Here is a 19,276-nt window from a genome sequence, read left to right as displayed (position 1 = left end):
AAGCATGCTATGCTAAATAGGTAGGTACACACATTTTACATCTATGCCGTATTATCAGTGAGTATTTATTCTCATAAATATGTTTTCATTGCGTTTAAATTTATGGATACATTTAACTAATTGCATCTATTGAGCGAAAGGTGGTGTGGAATTAATATCAGTTCGTTGCAAAGCGGGCCATGTGCATTCGCACTATTGAAAATGATAAATGACAATGTAAACTGTCAATATGGTCAATCGTCATGAGTTACACACAAAAAGCACTAAAAGCAGTCATATTTTTATGACTAGAGTATATGCCATTCGTAACAATTGTAAATGACTAGAATAGTTTACTACATATTAACTACACATATTTAAATAAATTGTATATATTTATACTTATGGCGGAATAAGAATTCGCCGGAAATTTCGAGTCGTGTGCATACATTTTACAAAAATAGTAGGTACAATGGAAGTATCGTGTCAAAAATGGAATCGGTTTTTAAATATAATTTACTAAGGTTTACGTCTTGTTTACGTATTATTTGACATTGACGTTTGTTAGTTTTTTTTATTTGTCGAATTTGACACAAAATTTAGGCACAGAGACACGACACAAATTGATTTAGGCTTATCGTATACTCTGTGAAAGATTGGCGACATCTCGTCACGGTTTCATAATTCACATTTTTTGAAAAAGGATTGTACATAAGATCAAAAATGTAATAAATGCGTTTTAAAAATTCACACTACGTTATTTGGCATGTTTTTCAGAACTTTAAGATAGCTTTAAATATGACTGTTACTACATAAATATACAGGTATGTTTCACTGTTCAAATTTCATTTTATACTACAGTTGTTTTCACTGCATTTCGTATTTTTACATTAAGATTATTTGTTAGTTTTACGATTTTTCGCAAATTTATAACACTATTCGTTAAATTGTATACATGCATTGTAAAAGTTAATATATCCAGGCAATCAGTCATATTGTACTTATCTATGGAAAAGCCCTTTGTTTAAAGCGCCCCTTACTTACCGTAGCCCTCGCCCTGCAGAAAGAGACGGAAAGCCTCGGAAATCTTGCCTGGCTGCTCTTCTAGCACCATGCCGCAGTCGGAGATCTGGAATATTCGGCAGACAAGTTATATTGCGTTTTTAGAAACATAAAAATAAGGTACCTACCTAACTAATCTTGACCTGTATTTTTACTGAAAAACTTTTTTTTTTTTAATAAATTACCGGTATATTGGAACCCATATTAACATCACACTGTTATTCAATGACGGTCTCTTGAGGCGAAATAGCGCTAGATGACGTTAGTGTCGAGAGATCCTTTTGACGTTACAGTATTGCTTGTGATAAGCTATTTAAGTACATAGTTTTTTTTTTATGGCAATATACAAGTTCGGTTAGAACAGACGATTGTGCCAATTACAAAGTGAGGAAACGAAGCGGAATTTACTAAAAAATATTACGGAATTTTGAATTTGGATAGGGAAATATAGGATCAGGATCTATATGAAGGGAGGTGGCATAATTATATTTTAATATCATTAGAAACAATAAAGGACGCAATGGAGGAAAAGTACATAGTTATTTAACCAATCACAAACGTCACCCAAATGTCAAAGTTGTTTTGTTATTGTACGATACATTGTTTATCATTGAACATACCCATAATTCATCCATATATACAAATAGCAAAGAAATTGTGGTGCCGGAATCCTACTAATATTATAAATGTGAAAGTTTGTGAAGATTTTTGTATGTTTGGATGTTTGTTACTTCATCACGTCTAAACCGCTGCACCGATTTAGATGAAATTTGGTACACAGATACTTTGAGCCCCAGAGATGGATATAGGGTAGTTTTTATCCCGAAAAATTACATAGTTCCCGCGGGATAGCGTGAAACGAATTCTGCGCGGACGGACTCGCGACTAACGGCTAGTACAGGTGTAAGGAGGGACAAGTTTCATTTCGTTCCCGGCCGATATCTATGTAGGTATGTACGTCCCACGCTGACCAAGTGCTGATTGGGAACACACCATGCAACTGCTTTGCAGGTGACAAGTTTACTGGGACCATATCGACTTGAGTTCTTGAAAGTCATAAAGTAATGATTGTTATAATCTATTGTTTGTCATAACTCCCTTTTCTCTGAATACATTAATCGTTTAGAAAAGAAACCTAAACCAACCTATCCAAGACTAATTAAAATTTATGAAAAAAATACGGTTTCAGTGGCAAAAAAATTATCTTAATCTTTACATTATGACTTTCAAAAAATTTGCTACATACCCAAGTTTACCCGCACATAATTTAGCCCTACCTTCATCCAAGTAGAGTTATTGGGATGTAGTCGGCCGTTGAACGTGACGGTGTCCTCGACATGGGGAGACAGGGCTCCGGTGATGTTCAACACGGGAGCCTTGATAGTGTCGGTGTCCCGCGAGATGCCCAGATCCGTGCGCTGAAGGTAAGCGTCGATGAACATGGACAAGTTGTTCGGGTTTACGTTGCGATTGAAATGCATGCGGTACATCTGAGTCAGGTCATGGTTACGCTCTTCCGGGAACTGGAAAGAAACAGTTATGTGTAAAACACAGTTGTGTGTAAGTGAAGGCGCGATGGGGCGCTCAAGCTTATTGTAGGTACTTAATAAATATTTGTGTATATGTAGTAGTTCATGTTTTGCCATCGTATTTTGTCGGAAAGTTCGTATTTATCCTGCGTTCTCAACTAGCTTATTCTTTATCCAGCTATATAAGTAATAACTTGTCTTTAGGTTTGTTACTCCTTCACGCTATAACGGTTAGACGGATTAAGATACAATTTGGTATAAAAAATTAGCGTGGGTTTTTTAAAGGAAACGTTGATGAAATCCAATGTGTAATCTTTGGGAATTCCCATGGGAATTTAATGGGTAAAATCCCGCAATTTCAATTCAACCTGTCTCGGCAGTCAGAGCGGGCCGTTAGTACATATTTTATCATAATTATACATATATTAGCAGTATTCAGGGTCGAACTAAATACAACAACACTGACTATGGGTCGAGTTAAATACAACAATAAAAAAATTAAGGATACGAATTCGCCCAGCATTCTGTGAACCAAACTGCTTAGCAAGAAAGATCGCATGCTATATAATGAAAATCTCATGCTATTTAAATAATAACACCAGCGAGCATGTTAAAGTATTACCGGTAAGTATATATTTAGAAGCGGAGGGCCGGCGACAGGTAGCCGAAAATTAAATGAGGGTTATTTCCCGGACGTACAATACCGACATGGAAATACCGACATGATATTTTGTGACACCTTGTCAGTTTGACACTAGTTTGTATGGGCGTGTCCATGATATAATGATTAACTTTATAATACGCCTTAGATATTAATGTCTCCTTGACCATAGATCTGAATTTTGTATCTGTGTTATCGAATACCGTATTGTCCAGTTTACAGCTGGATTAAAGGAAGGTATAATTCCGCAATTGTATGGCAATAATAATATGGTTGGATAATAATGAATAACCAGCATACGGGTACGAGATACAAACAGTTGCATTCATACATACTCTATGACAATACACTTTTCTTGTAACTCACTTAAAAGTAACAATTCGCAATAGCAATTGAAAAGCAGTTTTGTTAAAAAATCGCTAACAGCTAAAAAGTGAAGTGCCAAAGTTCAGATGATTAATGCCAATGCACGGAAAATTATAGTAAATCGTCGTATTAAATAACAACATGAATAAACCTACATGAACCACAAATAACGATAAGGCAAAAAAAAATTTTTTTTTTTATTCCGCTGGATGGCAAACGAGCAAGTGGGTCTCCTGATGGTAAGAGATCACCACCGCCCATAAACATCTGCAACACCAGGGGTATTGCAGATGCGTTGCCAACCTAGAGGCCTAAGATGGGATACCTCAAGTGCCAGTAATTTCACCGGCTGTCTTACTCTCCACGCCGAAACACAACAGTGCAAGCACTGCTCCTTCACGGCAGGATTAGCGAGTAAGATGGTGGTAGCTATCCGGGCGGACCTTGCACAAGGTCCTACCACCACCACCAAAAAATGTTTGCAAAATTTATGGATTAAAAGTTAAATATCTCAAAAACCGATTTTAATGAAACATATATAGGCAAGAACCGCCGCTAGAAAAGAAAACACGCTTTCACGTGAAAAAAACCTCATCGATATCGGTCTGTTTAGGACCTAGAATGCCACAGACAGACATACATAGGCATCAAACTAATAACACCCCTCTTTTTGCATCAGGGGTTAGTAATGGACGGCATAGTTCTCAGGAGGCTGGCAGCGTTTCCTTTCAGAACAGAGGCTGTATTGCTTAACGTCACTGACGCTCGCGATCGCAATCAAATGACAGATTTCGCATAAAAAACTGCCATCTGATTGCGATTGCGAGCGTCAGAAACGTTAGCAGAAACGGCCTCTGATTTAGCCTTAAATATCTACCTGGCTATAAGTGACTATTTCGCGAGTTCCTTCGTGCCTGGACCGCATGGCCTCGATTCTGTTTATATTAAATACATTATTTAGCTATTAAGAATTAATAAAACAAATACATGCCATTTAGCGTCAATTTCGGCGTGTCTACTCTTCTACAATCCGTGGTGTGCCCGGTTTTAGAGATAGAACGGATCCATCTCTTTCCCATGGGTGTCGTAAAAGACGACTAAGGGGCTGTTTCACCATCCATTGATTAAATTTATTTGACGGATAAATGTGATGCCGTCTCTGTTTGTTTTGTTCGAATAGACGGAGACGGCATCACGTTTTATCCGTCAGTTAACACTAATCAATGGGTGATGAAACAACCCCTAAGAGAACAAATGAGAGAGCGGGCAGCAGCAGCAGCAGCGTTCTCTATTACGAAACTATGGAACCCAGACTCCAGCACTGCTTTGTCTTCATGAAGATTCGCTACTGTAGGACTACTACGAAATTCGAAAATCGAAGTTCGTATCGTACCGAGGCTAACATACCGGTACGATACGAAACAACAGGCGACTTAGAGACTCTTCTGTACAGTGCATGGTAACTAAAACACATATTTAACATTATCTAACGAAATCATCTTTAGAGGTCTAAAAATAAAACAGAGCCGATAGAACTATGTTCACAAAAATACTTTTCGCTCAGCCAATTTAAAATGGATTGCTAAGTAATCTTTACGACAGTTTCCCACATACCTTCCCAAAGTGGTGCCACATGAGGTAATCGAGCACGCCTTGAGTCATGCCGCGCGCGCGCAGGGAGCGCGAGTTCATCTTCTGGTACGCCCACTCGATCCAGCCAGATTGGTTCGAAGTGCAGTTGATCAGCGCTAGAGCGTCCACCTAAAACACCACAGATTATACCCTTAAAACGCAAAACACGCGGGGCGGCAGCGGGTCGAGAGTACGGCGGGCCCATTTACGTGGCTAATATGAACATTGAACAACAGTATACCGCAGAACCCGCGCACGACTCGGCCCGCGCACGATCCGTCCCGCGTACGCCGTCAGTGTGATATTGTTCATTAAAAAGCAGGGTTTCTTAAAGTGTCCGTAGCATGTGTATCAGGGGTCCGCAGTAGGTCAGTGTGTAAAAATATTTATCAGGAATTAAAAAAAAAATTTAAATTACAGGGTTCCATGAAATTGTTTAAATTGTGAAAGTGGTCCGTGACTGCAAACATTTTAAGAGACCCTGTTATAAAGCCACGTAAATAGAGCCTCCGCACTCCCGAGCCGCTGCCATCCTGTTTGTTTTGTACTTAAAAGCTAGTCTTTTAATTTTGGCAACCAACTTTTGTGATCTTCCCGCTGTCACTGCTGCTCTTTATTAAGATTAGAGCGTTTTCAGATTATCCGATCCGATATCGGATCATATTTCAAACATTTTACTTGCCCCGATATCTTATCGGCGTCCGATACCGATATCGGATCGGATAATCTGAAAACGCTCTTACTCCGCTCTGATTTTGTTTGAACTTGGTTTGAACGGATGGAATAAGGGTTTCTGTGACAGGCTAGATGGCGCTTGTATCAAGAGGTTCGATTGACAACTTTGAAATTAGCGTCACGTTTGTGATTGGTTAAATAAATAAAAAAAGAAAAACTGCAGGGCTACTACGAAACTCGAAACTCGAAGTTTGTATCGTGCGGTCCCTCTGACACTTATACTATTTAATACGAGAGCGAGAGGGATGGTACGATACGATAACTTCTGTAACGTCAAACTGACCTCTCAATACTAACGCCATCTACTTATAGAAACTTTACTTTTTTTACCTTTTGTGGATAAGCAAGAGCGAAGCGTGCGAAGATGTTTGCGCCGGCGCCGACCCCGAACCCGATGAACGACTTGATGCCGAAGTGCCCCAACACGTAGTTCAACTGGTTGGCCAACTCATCCATAGTCGGGTAGATGTAGCTGAAACAAATTGGATTCTTTATTTTATCATTTTTTATTAATACTATAAGGCTATAGTGAGTCAGTGGAAGAGATGCCTGCAAGCCTTAGTATTGACGACAGTAGCGAGTTTTTATCCCGCTCACACTTAACGTTTCCACGTAAGAGCGGATCTACGCTAGTTGGCGTTTGTCAAAAATTCCACGTAACAATTCCTTAAATTGCCCTGATAAGGGGTTCCAAAACTCAAAGAACAAGAGAGAAGTCGGTGAGCTAGATCAGGGTTTCAGGGTTCGCTATTCGACGGTAGGGGGTTCGCGACAAGGTTTACTTGATGGTGGCTGCAAGACTGGCAAGATGATTAAGATTGGTTTTTGGAGTCTTTTTATATTTTTTATTTCAACTCTAAATTTGTTACTTATTTGTTTGTTATTTGTTGGGGTAAGGGTTCGCTGTCGTCTAGAAACTTTAACTGGGGTACGTGGAGCCATAAGTTTGAGAAACCCTGAGCTAGAACATGCCTGGATGACATTTGATCTTAGTTACTCAAAAATATGCTAAAACATCGTTTGTGCTAAAGAAAAAGTTTAAAAGGGGCGACAATTCGTAAGTTCAATAACCAAGTCCGTGACAGTTTAAATAGGGCTGCTCCATCGACCGAGTTACATAATACTGCGGCAGTAAATGAATTCGAATCCAACAACGTATTTGTACATGCGGAGACAATAAGCGGAACGTAAATAATTCGCGTTCTAACCGCAAGGATAATTATAATTTAGTTACCTCAAAGTATCCCGAGCCATAATGGGCATAAAATATTCATATTCACCGCGAAGGGTAGCGAAAATGGCAGCCAAATGTCGCGGTGAAACAATTTTCCAGTGAATGATTTCCCAAGCCCTTGAGGATATACAGAAGCATGACCAGGCGCTGTAAGTTGGCCACTCGTACTTACGTAGGTAGCCCATATCGAGCGGTACTCTTACATAACACTGCGGTACCAAACTGGATTACGCCGGTTCTATTCCGCTTTCCAAATGAACGCTATTCAAATGCTCGAGGTGAAAAGGAAAAATAGTTATTGTGTTCGAAAGGCCCCATGTTGGGCGCCAATTAGAAATTAACGGTGTTGCCATACGCCCACTTAGTACTTTGTACGAGACAAAGATCGCCCACTTCTACCAATCTTGAGGAAATAGTGTGTTGAACTTTCCCTTTGTTCATCGTAGACGAGAATGAAAATACAGTTTCGTCAAAGCTACGTAATTGGCGGATATATAGTATCGTCGGCGCCAGATAGACGCGCCGGTATCCCATTAATGCAGTTTATTCACCTACAAAAGAGACACATTTCTTTGGTCGTGTCTCTATCGAGAGCTTTATCATGTCAAAATAATGTTTGTAAGAAAAGGGCTACGGATTTAAAATATTGAGTACATACATAATATAGGTATGTATGTATATATAAGGTGCAAGACAGTGATAAGTACAGATGTTATGCATAATGCTCTCTTAATTAGTTTCAGTACCCATCGTTACCCGTTTTAACATTTGACACTGAATAATAAACTTCCATTTTTAATGGACATGAAAATGAAAATTTTATACAATAAATAAATAAATGTATTGGTATTTAATGAGGAGTAATGGTATTGTATTGTATTGGATCAAGGTTGAGAATCATTTTAAGTAGATATACCTTTACGTAAGTATAGTATTTTAATGATACCTGCGCCAAGTCCCGCCCTTCTAATAACTACAAATTGTTATATAAGTGAGAAAGAAATATTACATTAAGCAAAACAAGAACAATCTTTTAAATGAGCTTACTTATTTGATGAATGTCTCTATCTCTAACTAAACCAAAAATGAATACCCTTGTGACGCAATTAAGGCAAAGTACTTTATCCACCACCTTTCGAAAGCTAGTTATTTTCAGTATTTTTTATTGAACTTTGTCTAGACAGTGCGTATGTAATGTTTGACGAGACAGGTCAAATCGATCGTAATGAATGAGTAAAACACGGCCATGGCGCACCTACGTTTGTCCTACTTAGCACGTACGCGTACGTTCGGCTGACGGCACTGAATAATGCTCATATACCTATCTACACCAAAGCTGGCCAATGGTTTTTTAAGTGGGCAAATTTAAATCACAAGCGACGCAATATCTATACAGCCATAGCGTCAAATATATGTATACATCGACGTTATAAAAGTGAACTATAGATATTTATGACATCTTGGTTACGTACATATATTTTACGCCCTTGACTGGAGGCACCATATTTTTCCACGTTTTTCTATGAGTCAGTGTATTAACGTTATTATAGAATTTTTGCGACGCACTGCTCCCCATTGCTCTCCCATCATCATCGTATATTTAGGAGCCTAGCTCTGGTCCGTGGAGTAATCGCCATTCTGTAAACCCTCTGCCAATGCTTTGAGCTCCTGATACGACATTACATTGCCCTTCTCTTTGGCTTGATCCATAAACAATGAGAACTAGCTATCCCAGAATCGCCAAGAATCCGGCCTTAGAGCTCTTACTACGACGCGGCATATCGGTTCACGATGTGATCTCATGTTGTGGAAAATCACGAAGCAATCCTTAAGTGCAGTAGGTAGATTTCCACAACGTCGACGACGTCGCATCGTGAAACTTTGCCGCGTCGTAGTAAGTCGAAATCGTATTGCGTTTATGTAAGAGCCACTTGTGTTATTTAGCCTTACGTACCTACACATTAAAGGTGTTCGTTAAATAACTGAAAACCAAGTAGTTTGATCAGAATCGAGAGAAGAATCGGTTAGACTAGGTATGTTTTATATTAGGTTATGTTTGTTCTTAAATCCCTTTTTTATTGGGCCCAGTCTAAAAGTAACGATAATTTGATACTGGCCGTTTTGCTGTCAGCGTGTGATTTTCTTCTAAAAACGTCAAAGCGCAACTGACAAATAAATACGAGACAAATACAAATGAGTGTAGAGTTAGAAATTAGGTAGAATTAGTGACTTAGCAAAACACACGAATATGTTATAAAATAATGAAGGTACGAGTATTCAAAAATAAATGCAATGAATGCAATCAACTGACTTAAAATGACAAAATATTTAAATATTAAATATTTTTGGGGTGGGGTGTAGGTTTTCAGTTATTTAATAAACCGCCGAAAAAACTGAAAAGCAAAAAATAATAAAGTTAATTACTTAGGTATAGTACCTATATGTAAGTAAAGTATACCTATACTACCTTATATAGTCAGGAGGAGTGGACCTATAGACGTCTACCTGATGGGCTTCTTTCACTCCTCCTGGCTCGTGCTGAGGCACCGACTTCAAACTGGAACCTACGTATACTTTACTTACATATGTATACCTAAGTATTTAACTTTATTATTTTTTGCTTTTCAGTTTTTTCGGCGGTTTGAATTTTTTTGTTAAAAAGTTTTTATTTTATGCCTTTTTTCCCACCCTTGGGGTATTTTTTTCCAAATTTATATAAAACCAACTTCAATAAAAGAAGAATTATGAAAATCGGAATACTCTGTAAAAAGTTATGCCTGGTCATACGGTACAATCAGTGGCTGAACAATCAATCATCCCCTGTTTGTAGGAATATTTTTTCCAAATTATAATGGAACCACCCTCGGGGTATACGTTTTCCAATCAAAATCGGACTTCTGTGTAAAAACTTATGCGTGGTCATACATATATACGCGTCGACTTGAGAACCTCCTCCGTTTTTTTTCGTCGGTTGATTAACACCTTGTATATCTTACAAATAGAATTTGGCCTAATTCCAGTACTCGTATCGACTGAAGTTTTGTATATACATATGTGTAGGTTGGGTAACAATAAAAAGTACAGCCAGAAAAAAGCTTCTATATTGAAACTTTCTTTCTATATGTCCAAAAAAGGTAAGTAGTGTAATTTTAACATATAAAACTTTTCCAGGTTATTACAAAATGAGACGTAAACTTGGCCATATACAGGGATTAAGTACGGCAAAATCGGTCAACTGTTTAAATTGGGGTACTTAATAGTTTGAAATAGTTAGGTAGGGGTGTCAAATTTCAACTTAATCGGATACTCACCAGGAAATAGGCAAAATATTAATTGCAAAATTCCAGGATGTGATGTTAGATAGGGTACAGTCCACGTCATAAGTAAGTGATCACTTTTGTACCTTGTCACTTTAACGTCATGTTTGTAAAGCCATACGAAATTGTGTAACGACTGAAAGCGACAAGGTACAGAAATGATCACTTATTTATGACGTTGACTGTACCTACATGTGAAGATAAATAAAGGTTTTTAAAAAATACACCAAACTAAACCAACAGAAGTAGGTACATCAAGATCATTATGTATGGATGTGGTTCTGCCTACGAATAAATAATAATGAACTAAAAGAATTTCCTTGCTCACCCGCGACCCTACGATAGCTAAGCTTATGCAAAATATGCGTGTTCAAGCAGTTCCTCCACCTCCACACTGTAAGAACACACACAAATCACACAAACCCATCTATCACCACCACCACACTACACTGACGCGTTTCGAACTCAACCAGAGCTCATCTTCAGAGTGACACAACCGTACACCATGCTACCAGTTGTTAGCAAGGAAATTCTTTTAGTTCATTGATATGGATCTCCGCAAAGTAACGCCTGATTCAATAAATAAATAATAAGTCAGGAAGCGTAACTCAGAACAAATTCCACACAAAAAGTGTTCATACCTTATATCAAAACGATCTATGGTTTAAAAACGAATCATTTTCGAGGTTGCAAATAGACGTGCTTACATGTTGATTGATCAAAATTCGAAAGAAAGCAGGGATTGGTTTGCGCGCGTGATACAATGTCAGATGTGAGTTAAATGAGGCGCAGAACACGCTTTTAAGCCCCGCCTACTAGGACACGGAAGGCCATTTTTATAACGCAATTACAATTCCTGGCTTATTATTTACATTTTTAATATAAGTAAGATTCGTAAGATTCAGTCAGTTTTTTTTTTAGTTTTATGACGCCAACGAGTCATATATACGCACCGCAGGTTCCACGCCAACGACCTGTATACTCGTATACGTCCATTACTTTCATTCAAAAGCAGCCTTCGTTCAATTTTATTAAGGTTCAATTTTAGGCATTGCAATATAGAAGCCTGGCGTATGGGTGATGTCTTTTGTATTTGACGTGCGTGGCGGCGAAAAGGTTAAAAGGTTTTTTTAAAGTTAAGATAAGCTCCATACATGATTATTTACTTTTTCTTACATAAACTGACCCGTGATTGAACCCTATCTCACCTGATGAAAAGTGCAGATGAGGCGAAAGTTGTATAATCTCACTTCACTGGTTAAGTAATCTATTCACCTTCGATATCGATCAAAGTAAGCATACATCTTGCCTAAACCTAACCATCTTAATATGCTATATTTTAAAGGGGGCGATCACCCAAGTAGAATTCATATTAAAAAGCAAAATCTGACAGCAATGATTAAACGTCCATTAGCGTCTAGAGTTGCGGCGAATAAAGTTGTTTCTCATATTTCTGGTAATTCATATAAACTGCCTTCACGTCTCCGTATCTGAGTCTGTATTGTGTAACGCGCTGACGATCGCGATCGCATTCACCGTCTCTTTCTACCCTCGTCTTATACCGTGTGACAGAAAGAAGCGGTGCAAACGATTGTGATTCCAAGTTTTGTGACAACATGGCCTCGGGTCGTGGCTTTCCCGCTGATTATAATTTGGGATTTGGTTACAAACAATTCTATTTAATTTGTTTAATTGCACGACGCCTTAAATAATGCTTATTCCGCAGAATTTATTACTTGGTTGGATAATCTGGGCGTTTCTGGCATTTGCCGGCCTTCAGTTGTTTCGCTGTCACCGTTGTCGTCGGGTCATGATCAAAAATCTCATCCGTCCATCCGTCTCCAGCAGTTTGCTGATTTGGCAATTGGGACCATTTCGTGTAATACGAATTTTATTTTTTCCATGTTGTCACGAATAAACAGATTTATGAACGATGCTATCTTTTGGTTTTTAGATCAAGTGGCAACTTGATGGAAAAAAATAAATTTGGATTTAGTCGTTGACATTTCCATACATTTGACGCTACTAAACTGGGATTAACACTAAACTACCGCTACAGTGAAAGTTAAAACTTCCATCCAATGTATTACATCGGTCGTTTTTAAATAGCCGCTTCGTAGCAATTTCAATTTACTTATTATTATGCATGGAATAGTTCACGCTGGTTCGAAGCATAGCATAGCATGTTTTGGCAACGTCCAATGCATATTATCGACCCAGCTAACTGGAACTTTGCTCCCGTACTACTCAATCTAATTTTTCATGAGTGTGAGAAGGTCAGGCATAGTTGGCCGGTCGAAAAGTGCTTATTAACTTCGTCCTAGCAACAGTGGGGTAAACAAATGAACGCTATCCATTTTACCGCAGTGGACTAGTACATAATTTGTAGTATCGCAGAGCTTATATTTTTCGGCGGAGTCAGGCAGTTTTCCAACAGCTGCGACCTTGCGATTCCCGTAAAGAGTTTCAGTAGAACTGTAGAACTTTTGTAAAAACAATTTATATCTCGCAAAATGCCAGGCTACAATTCATTTTTTTCGAGAGTACGAGTACTTAAATGAAACTGGATCGAGTGAATGAAGTATGCTTCTTTATTTTTAGTTCGAATAGTAAGCGTGAAATCGATCAGTTAGCCGTATTCGCATCCCGCTGGCATTATGTTCTTTTTATAAGCTTTTGGGTTAAAATACATTTTGTAACAAAGACTTATTCCAGGATCAAAATATTACTAAGTCCTGAAACATATATAAATGTGGACTTGCGTAGGTAAAGGATTCGTTCAACTTTGTCATGAAAAGGTAAGAAATATTCCAACCGCCGAAGTTACTGAAGAATTGCTGGATAAATCCAAATTATTAGTATGGATTCATCGTACCCACAACGAATACTTTTGGGCAGGTTCCAATGCCAGCGAAGGGTTAACAGCACGTTAGCGCCGTGAGCCGGGTAGCCCGGGTATCGGCACAAAAGGGATATGCGCTAGGAATTGCATAATCTTGAAAAAACGTGTGCAGCGTTGTGTGCATTTGTAAAAAAAACTTGTAGAACTGTGTAGTGTCTATGTTTGTACTGTAAATGAAATGAATTGATAGTTTATTTTCTGAATATGCGAGTAAACAGATGGACAATTACAATGTTTCACTTATTTGGTAAGTGGTAAGTACATATTCAACCGGAATTCCGGTGTGCTAATTTTACATAGGTTAGGTATGTGTTTATTACACATTACATAAGATGATTAGATGAGATTATTTACTATGTGAATTTACTAAATTTGTTATAAAGCGGAACCTATAGATGTCAGTACAACATCAAAAAAAATTAAATGTCAAACAATACTTGCATTCAACTAACGGGATTCATCTATAGGTATCTGTTAAACCTACAGGAGCTCTTTTGCAAGAATTCCTGGACTGAATAAAAACATTGTTCATTCAACCACAGTCTCAAGGCTTTGCAGAATGTCCTTAGCGGTAATGTGCTGATTTGCGTAGGAATAGAATTAAATTAAATATTAATGATCCCATATAATAGCAGTTTTCTCGATATAATTTTAGCCTTGGACGAGGCATGGTCAGAGGCAAATGTGTTAGGGATATTTTATTACTGTTGTCCTTTACTTCAAATAAAGATAAATTACATTTTATGAACTTACTTCTCTCATAATGTAAAATGCTGGCTGGTTGAAAACCGAGGTATTGGTGTCCCTGTTTATATTTGGAATATGTTATGGTAATTCTGTTATTTGAATTGTATTTGGAATTGTAATTGTAAAGCGTTCAAATAACGAAAATAATTAAAAGTGGTAGGTATTAAACGAGCTAGCGCTATTCCTTTCTATCGTTCCTATCAGGATACGTAAAAGTCTATCATGGCGGGCCACCCGCGCGTGAACTTTGATTAATTTAATCAAAGCGCGTGAAAGTAGGTATCTAACATGTTCTAAGGGATAAGGGATAAGTTCGCCTTTGTACATCTTAGAGGTATTATACCTATTGTTATCCGGTAATTTCTTGTGTTTTTATGTTAGTACCTACATTAAGAGCGTTTTCAGATTATCCGATCCGATATCGGTATCGGACGCCGATACGATATCGGGGCAAGTAAAATGCATGAGATATGAACCGATATCGGATCGGATAATCTGAAAATGCTCTTAAGAGTTTTACAGTCAATGGCAAAGATATCTACACGGCCAAAGTTACAAAAATATGTATACACGACTTTATGCACTTAACATTAAGGCCATGTAAACATATTTTTGCAAATTTGGCCTTGTCGATATCTTTGCCCTTGACTGTACAATACCCACATGTTCTGCGTTTCAAGGTTTCTTAGGATCACTTTGAGGTCCGTCATCTAGTCAGTCGGTCAAGATCCGTTTATCAACAAGTGGAGGTATCAAGCTAACTTCTGTTATCAAAATTAAAATCAAACTTCTAAGTCAACCCAATCAAAAGATACTTATATGTCAAATATCATTAAAAAGCTATTTCCATAGAAATTGCCGTAACCGAAAAACTGATTCCGGGAAATCCCAAGAAACACATTGTGCTCCTTTAATTACATTATACGAAGCACACCCGTGCCAAATTCCATAATACGGTATTTGACAACTCCTTAATTTGCCATATCTTAATATTATTCTGAAAATATAGATATACAGATAGTGTTTAGCGAAGAGAAAATTTAAATCGGTTGAAAATAGGATTTATAGTGATTTTTAAAAAAATCTGTGTACCTGTCTCTTTCTCAAACGCTTTTCTCTATGAAACTAGTATGGCGGTACTGGCGTGTGACGTCACATGCCAGTATGTCTTTCTCTTTCTAATCTTGAATTTCAAACCTTTATATCTTTGTTATTTGTAAAGGTAGCTTAAAAATTGTTTCCCTATTCGATAACAGGCATTGTGAATTTTTAATTTATAAAACATATACAAAATAGTCAAATACCGTATTCAAGGTTTAGCTCTGGATATTTCGGGATTTTACTAATGTAAATCGCGATCTCATGGGAATGCCTATAGATACAGCTATGTACGAATACCTCATCAAATGCGTTCAGCCGTTTTAGCACACACTTTCACCTTTATAATACTAGCAGGAAATCACAAAGCTTCAGGCTTCTATAGGATTTGCCGTTCGGATTGTATTCCGTTGGTTTCCGTGGGTATTCTTTGCCAATCCCCCGAACAGAAGAAGGGTTGTCTTATCGGTTTGAAGCCTTCAGTTATCCGAGTATCGGGCTCTGGCACCGCAAATAAAAATTGTAAATAGAAATCGGCTTCATTACAAAAAGGACCAACAAACTTGTGCTACACTGGAACAGATAAACGCGACTTTAAATGTGATTTTGAATGAAATTAGTACAGTCGAGGAAACTAAATCACGTACCAGGGTCGAACGCTGGTGCTACTAATGTCATGTTGACATCCCATATATCTGCCAAAGAATTTATAGCGAAATTGATTATGAAAAGGTTCCACCCTGGTACGTGATTCAGTTTCCTCGACCGACTGTACATTTCACTACAAGTAGCATTATTTAATGGACGTTTGCCAAAGTAGGTACGTATTAATTTGAATGTACATAATATTGTAATTAATGAGAACGGACCACAATTGGTTTAATGCTTTCATTCTCTAGGGCCGCGCTTGAAAGTATAACCTAACCTAACCAACACAAATAAATATTCTTGCTTACGGTCTCTATTTTCTTTAATATATATGCGACAGGTAGTTGATAGCGGTTGAAACGCTTGTAGAACTACCGAATAAGTATGATACTTATACTAATCCATCATCATCATCATCCCATTATGATTGGTTATTTGGAGTCTTTTTGTATTTTTTATTTCAACTCCAAATTTGTTACTTTTACGGGTATCCCGTGAAACCATATCGAAAATACAAACTGAGACATGCATGCACAGAAAAACCAGAAAAAGAGACCAGCGCTGATCTCTTTTTCTGGTTTTTCTGTGCATCCATGTCTCAGTTTGTATTTTCGATATCATCATCCCAGCCTATATACGTCCCACTGCTGGGCACAGGCCTCCTCTCAGAGCAAGAGGGCTTGGGCCATAGTTCCCACGCGGGCCCAGTGCGGATTGGGAACTTCACACGCACCATTGAATTGCTTCGCAGGTTTGTGCAGGTTTCCTTACGATGTTTTCCTTCACCGCAAAGCTCGTGGTAAATTTCAAATGTAATTCCGCACATGAATTTCGAAAAACTCAGAGGTGCGAGCCGGGGTTTGAACCCACGACCCTCTGTTTGAGAGGCGATAGGTCAAACCACTAGGCCACCACGGCTTCTTATACTAATGTGAGACACTAATTGTGTAAAAAATATATAAAGAGGAGTTTTTATATTCACGGGATCCAAACATATAACATAAATCTCCTAAGGAAATGAAGCATCACTTTACTGATACTTAAAAAGTATTTTTTAACGACGACTGGATGGCCAAGTGGTTAGAGAACCTGACTACGAAGCTTGAGGTCCCGGGTTCGAATCCCGGCCGGGGCAGATATTTGTATGAATAATACGAATGTTTGTTCTCGGGTCTTGGGTGTTTAATATATATGGATTTAAGTATGTATTTATCTATATAAGTATGTTTATCCGTTGCCTAGTTTCCATAGTGGTAGATTTTTTTTTGACATTCATAAGTGCTTGTTATAGCCTAAATTGAATAAAGATATTTACCAGCAGTGGTGTAGCGGTACGGAATACCGAGGACCTGGGTTCGATTCCCAGTGCTGGTCTTATTTTTCTGGTTTTTCTGTGCATCTATATTTCAGTTTGTATTTTCAATTTAGGTTTTACGGGATGACCGTAAAAGTAAAAATTTGGAATTGAAATAAAAAATACAAAAAGATTCCAAAAAACCAATCTTAAAATATTTTGACTTTGATTTTGAGTGCAAGCCTTACTAGGTAAATTGGTGTCAAGTGTCCTATGATATTTATTATTATATTTATTTTGTTCTACATAAACAATAAAATGTGAACTTAGCGCTCACTTTTAATTTTGTACGGAACCCTCAGGGTTCGCGCCCGACTCGCACTTGTTACTAACCATGTTTTGACCAATTTAAAGAAAATTTTAGAAGCTCCAGTGTTAAGTTAAGGCTAAGGCTACAGAAAAACTTTTTGCTATGATCCTCGGGGAAACAAAAAGCGATTGTTAACCTTTCATTTCTTAGGTAAAGGGCTTGGCTTCGATAGGTGAGGAAGGGCTAGTGGATTTCAATAAGGCAATAAGCTTGGGCTCAGACAGCGACCTTCGGGCCCGGGAAAGCCGACCGCTGTACCTAATGTGGCTGATGATTCGAAGCCAGAAGGCGGCATAGGGTTATTCTTCAATCGTTGCAACCGCCTCAATTTTCGTGGTGACTTTTTTTATAAATGGGCTAAAGAATGATGAACCTGTACTTCTACTAGATAACCTGGACACTGGCAACAAAAATGTACCCACGTGCCATCACGTCGCGGGGGACGGCTAGTTGCAAATAAAATTAAAGCTTTTTAATGGCAACCGATCGCTATTTCAACCAACCGACAATGGGAACGAGCGTCCATCTCGAATCGATACCCGGTATTATGATTTCCACGGCCCAACATAAAGTTAGGTAAGTAAACCGGGAGCGTAATTTACAATTACGCAGTATGTGGGTTACCGTTGTTATTTCAAGCAAACTTGTTAACTTTAGGGGCTGGGGGGAGGGGAGCTTATCTTGCAAAGTTTACCTGGTGTTAGGCATGACAAACTTGATACGAATAGCTGCTGTTTGTAGGACGTGACGAACTCGGGATTCCGGCACGAGCTCCAGGAATAACAGAAGAGTTTGGCGGGGTTCGGCCGTCTATCCAAAGCCACAGACACAATGAGGGCTATCGTTTTTTGTCTTTCTAGATGGCGCCACTGTTGCGTAAGGTTTTTAAGTGTGGCTTTCAAAGTCTGTTATTAAAGGCGTGAAAACAAAGTTTATATTAAATTCATATTCAATACACCTTAAAACGGTACCATAAAATATCGCGCAACCACAGTGTTGCGTAGTCCCGTTTTGTTCGGAAAAAAGGGAGGACAAAAGTTTCCGAAAGACAAAACTGTCTCAAAACACAGACATTCATTGCCCCGTAACGCATAATTGCCATAATTTATTTCAGGTAATGCAAAATATTCACAAAATTATTTTAATTATAAATAAACCCGCGTAGCTCACCCAAAAACTGAGATTTGACATTTCGGAGACCTCACGCTACACTAGCGCCTCTAGCGGCGAATTCATACGCGATAGCCCTCATTATGTGACATCTAATGATTGATGTATGAAATTGCATACATCATATTAGAAAACAGGATATATCCTCCTGGGACCTAACTTTTTAACAGACTTTTTTAACGACCTAGACGTGGTTCACCAGCTTTGTTATTTTTGATATTATTCCAAAATTCTTAAGATTCTTTTTCCAATGAACAATTTGTACTTTATGAAGTACATTCGGCCGTTATTCTCAGTTTTAATTGGTCCTTTATAAAGTACGCGAGGGCCCACGAGGTTAAAATAGGATAATTTTTATCCCGAAATAATTAATTGTTCCCGAGGGCACTCGATGAACGAATTCTACGCAGATGAAGTCGCAGGCAACTACGAGTTCCGCTAATATTATAAATGCGAAAATCTGTAAGTCTGTTTGTTACTTTTTCACGTCTAAACGCTGTTTCATCCCGTTTCAAACTCCTCTCTACACATT

The 19,276-nt window shown here is 38.3% G+C and overlaps 1 protein-coding gene across 3 annotated transcripts in view; it reads right to left on the bottom strand.

Annotated features, from left to right (window-relative positions):
* The window catches only part of MESK2 (misexpression suppressor of KSR 2), a 92,154-nt gene that overhangs the window by 10,378 nt on the left and 62,500 nt on the right, over nt 1-19,276 (bottom strand). For all 3 annotated transcript variants that reach the window (XM_074099715.1, XM_074099706.1, XM_074099724.1), the window contains 4 exons: nt 6,295-6,436; nt 5,212-5,358; nt 2,319-2,564; nt 1,024-1,108 (listed from right to left, as the gene is read on the bottom strand). In XM_074099715.1, the coding sequence (XP_073955816.1) occupies nt 1,024-1,108; nt 2,319-2,564; nt 5,212-5,358; nt 6,295-6,436 (620 nt within the window). The remainder of the gene's footprint in view (nt 1-1,023; nt 1,109-2,318; nt 2,565-5,211; nt 5,359-6,294; nt 6,437-19,276) is intronic.

This window comes from Choristoneura fumiferana, chromosome Z, assembly GCF_025370935.1.
Source record: "Choristoneura fumiferana chromosome Z, NRCan_CFum_1, whole genome shotgun sequence".
Classification (NCBI taxonomy): Eukaryota; Metazoa; Arthropoda; class Insecta; order Lepidoptera; family Tortricidae; genus Choristoneura; species Choristoneura fumiferana.
Note: the sequence above shows the minus strand (reverse complement) of the source record. Positions and strands in the feature narration are given on the sequence as shown.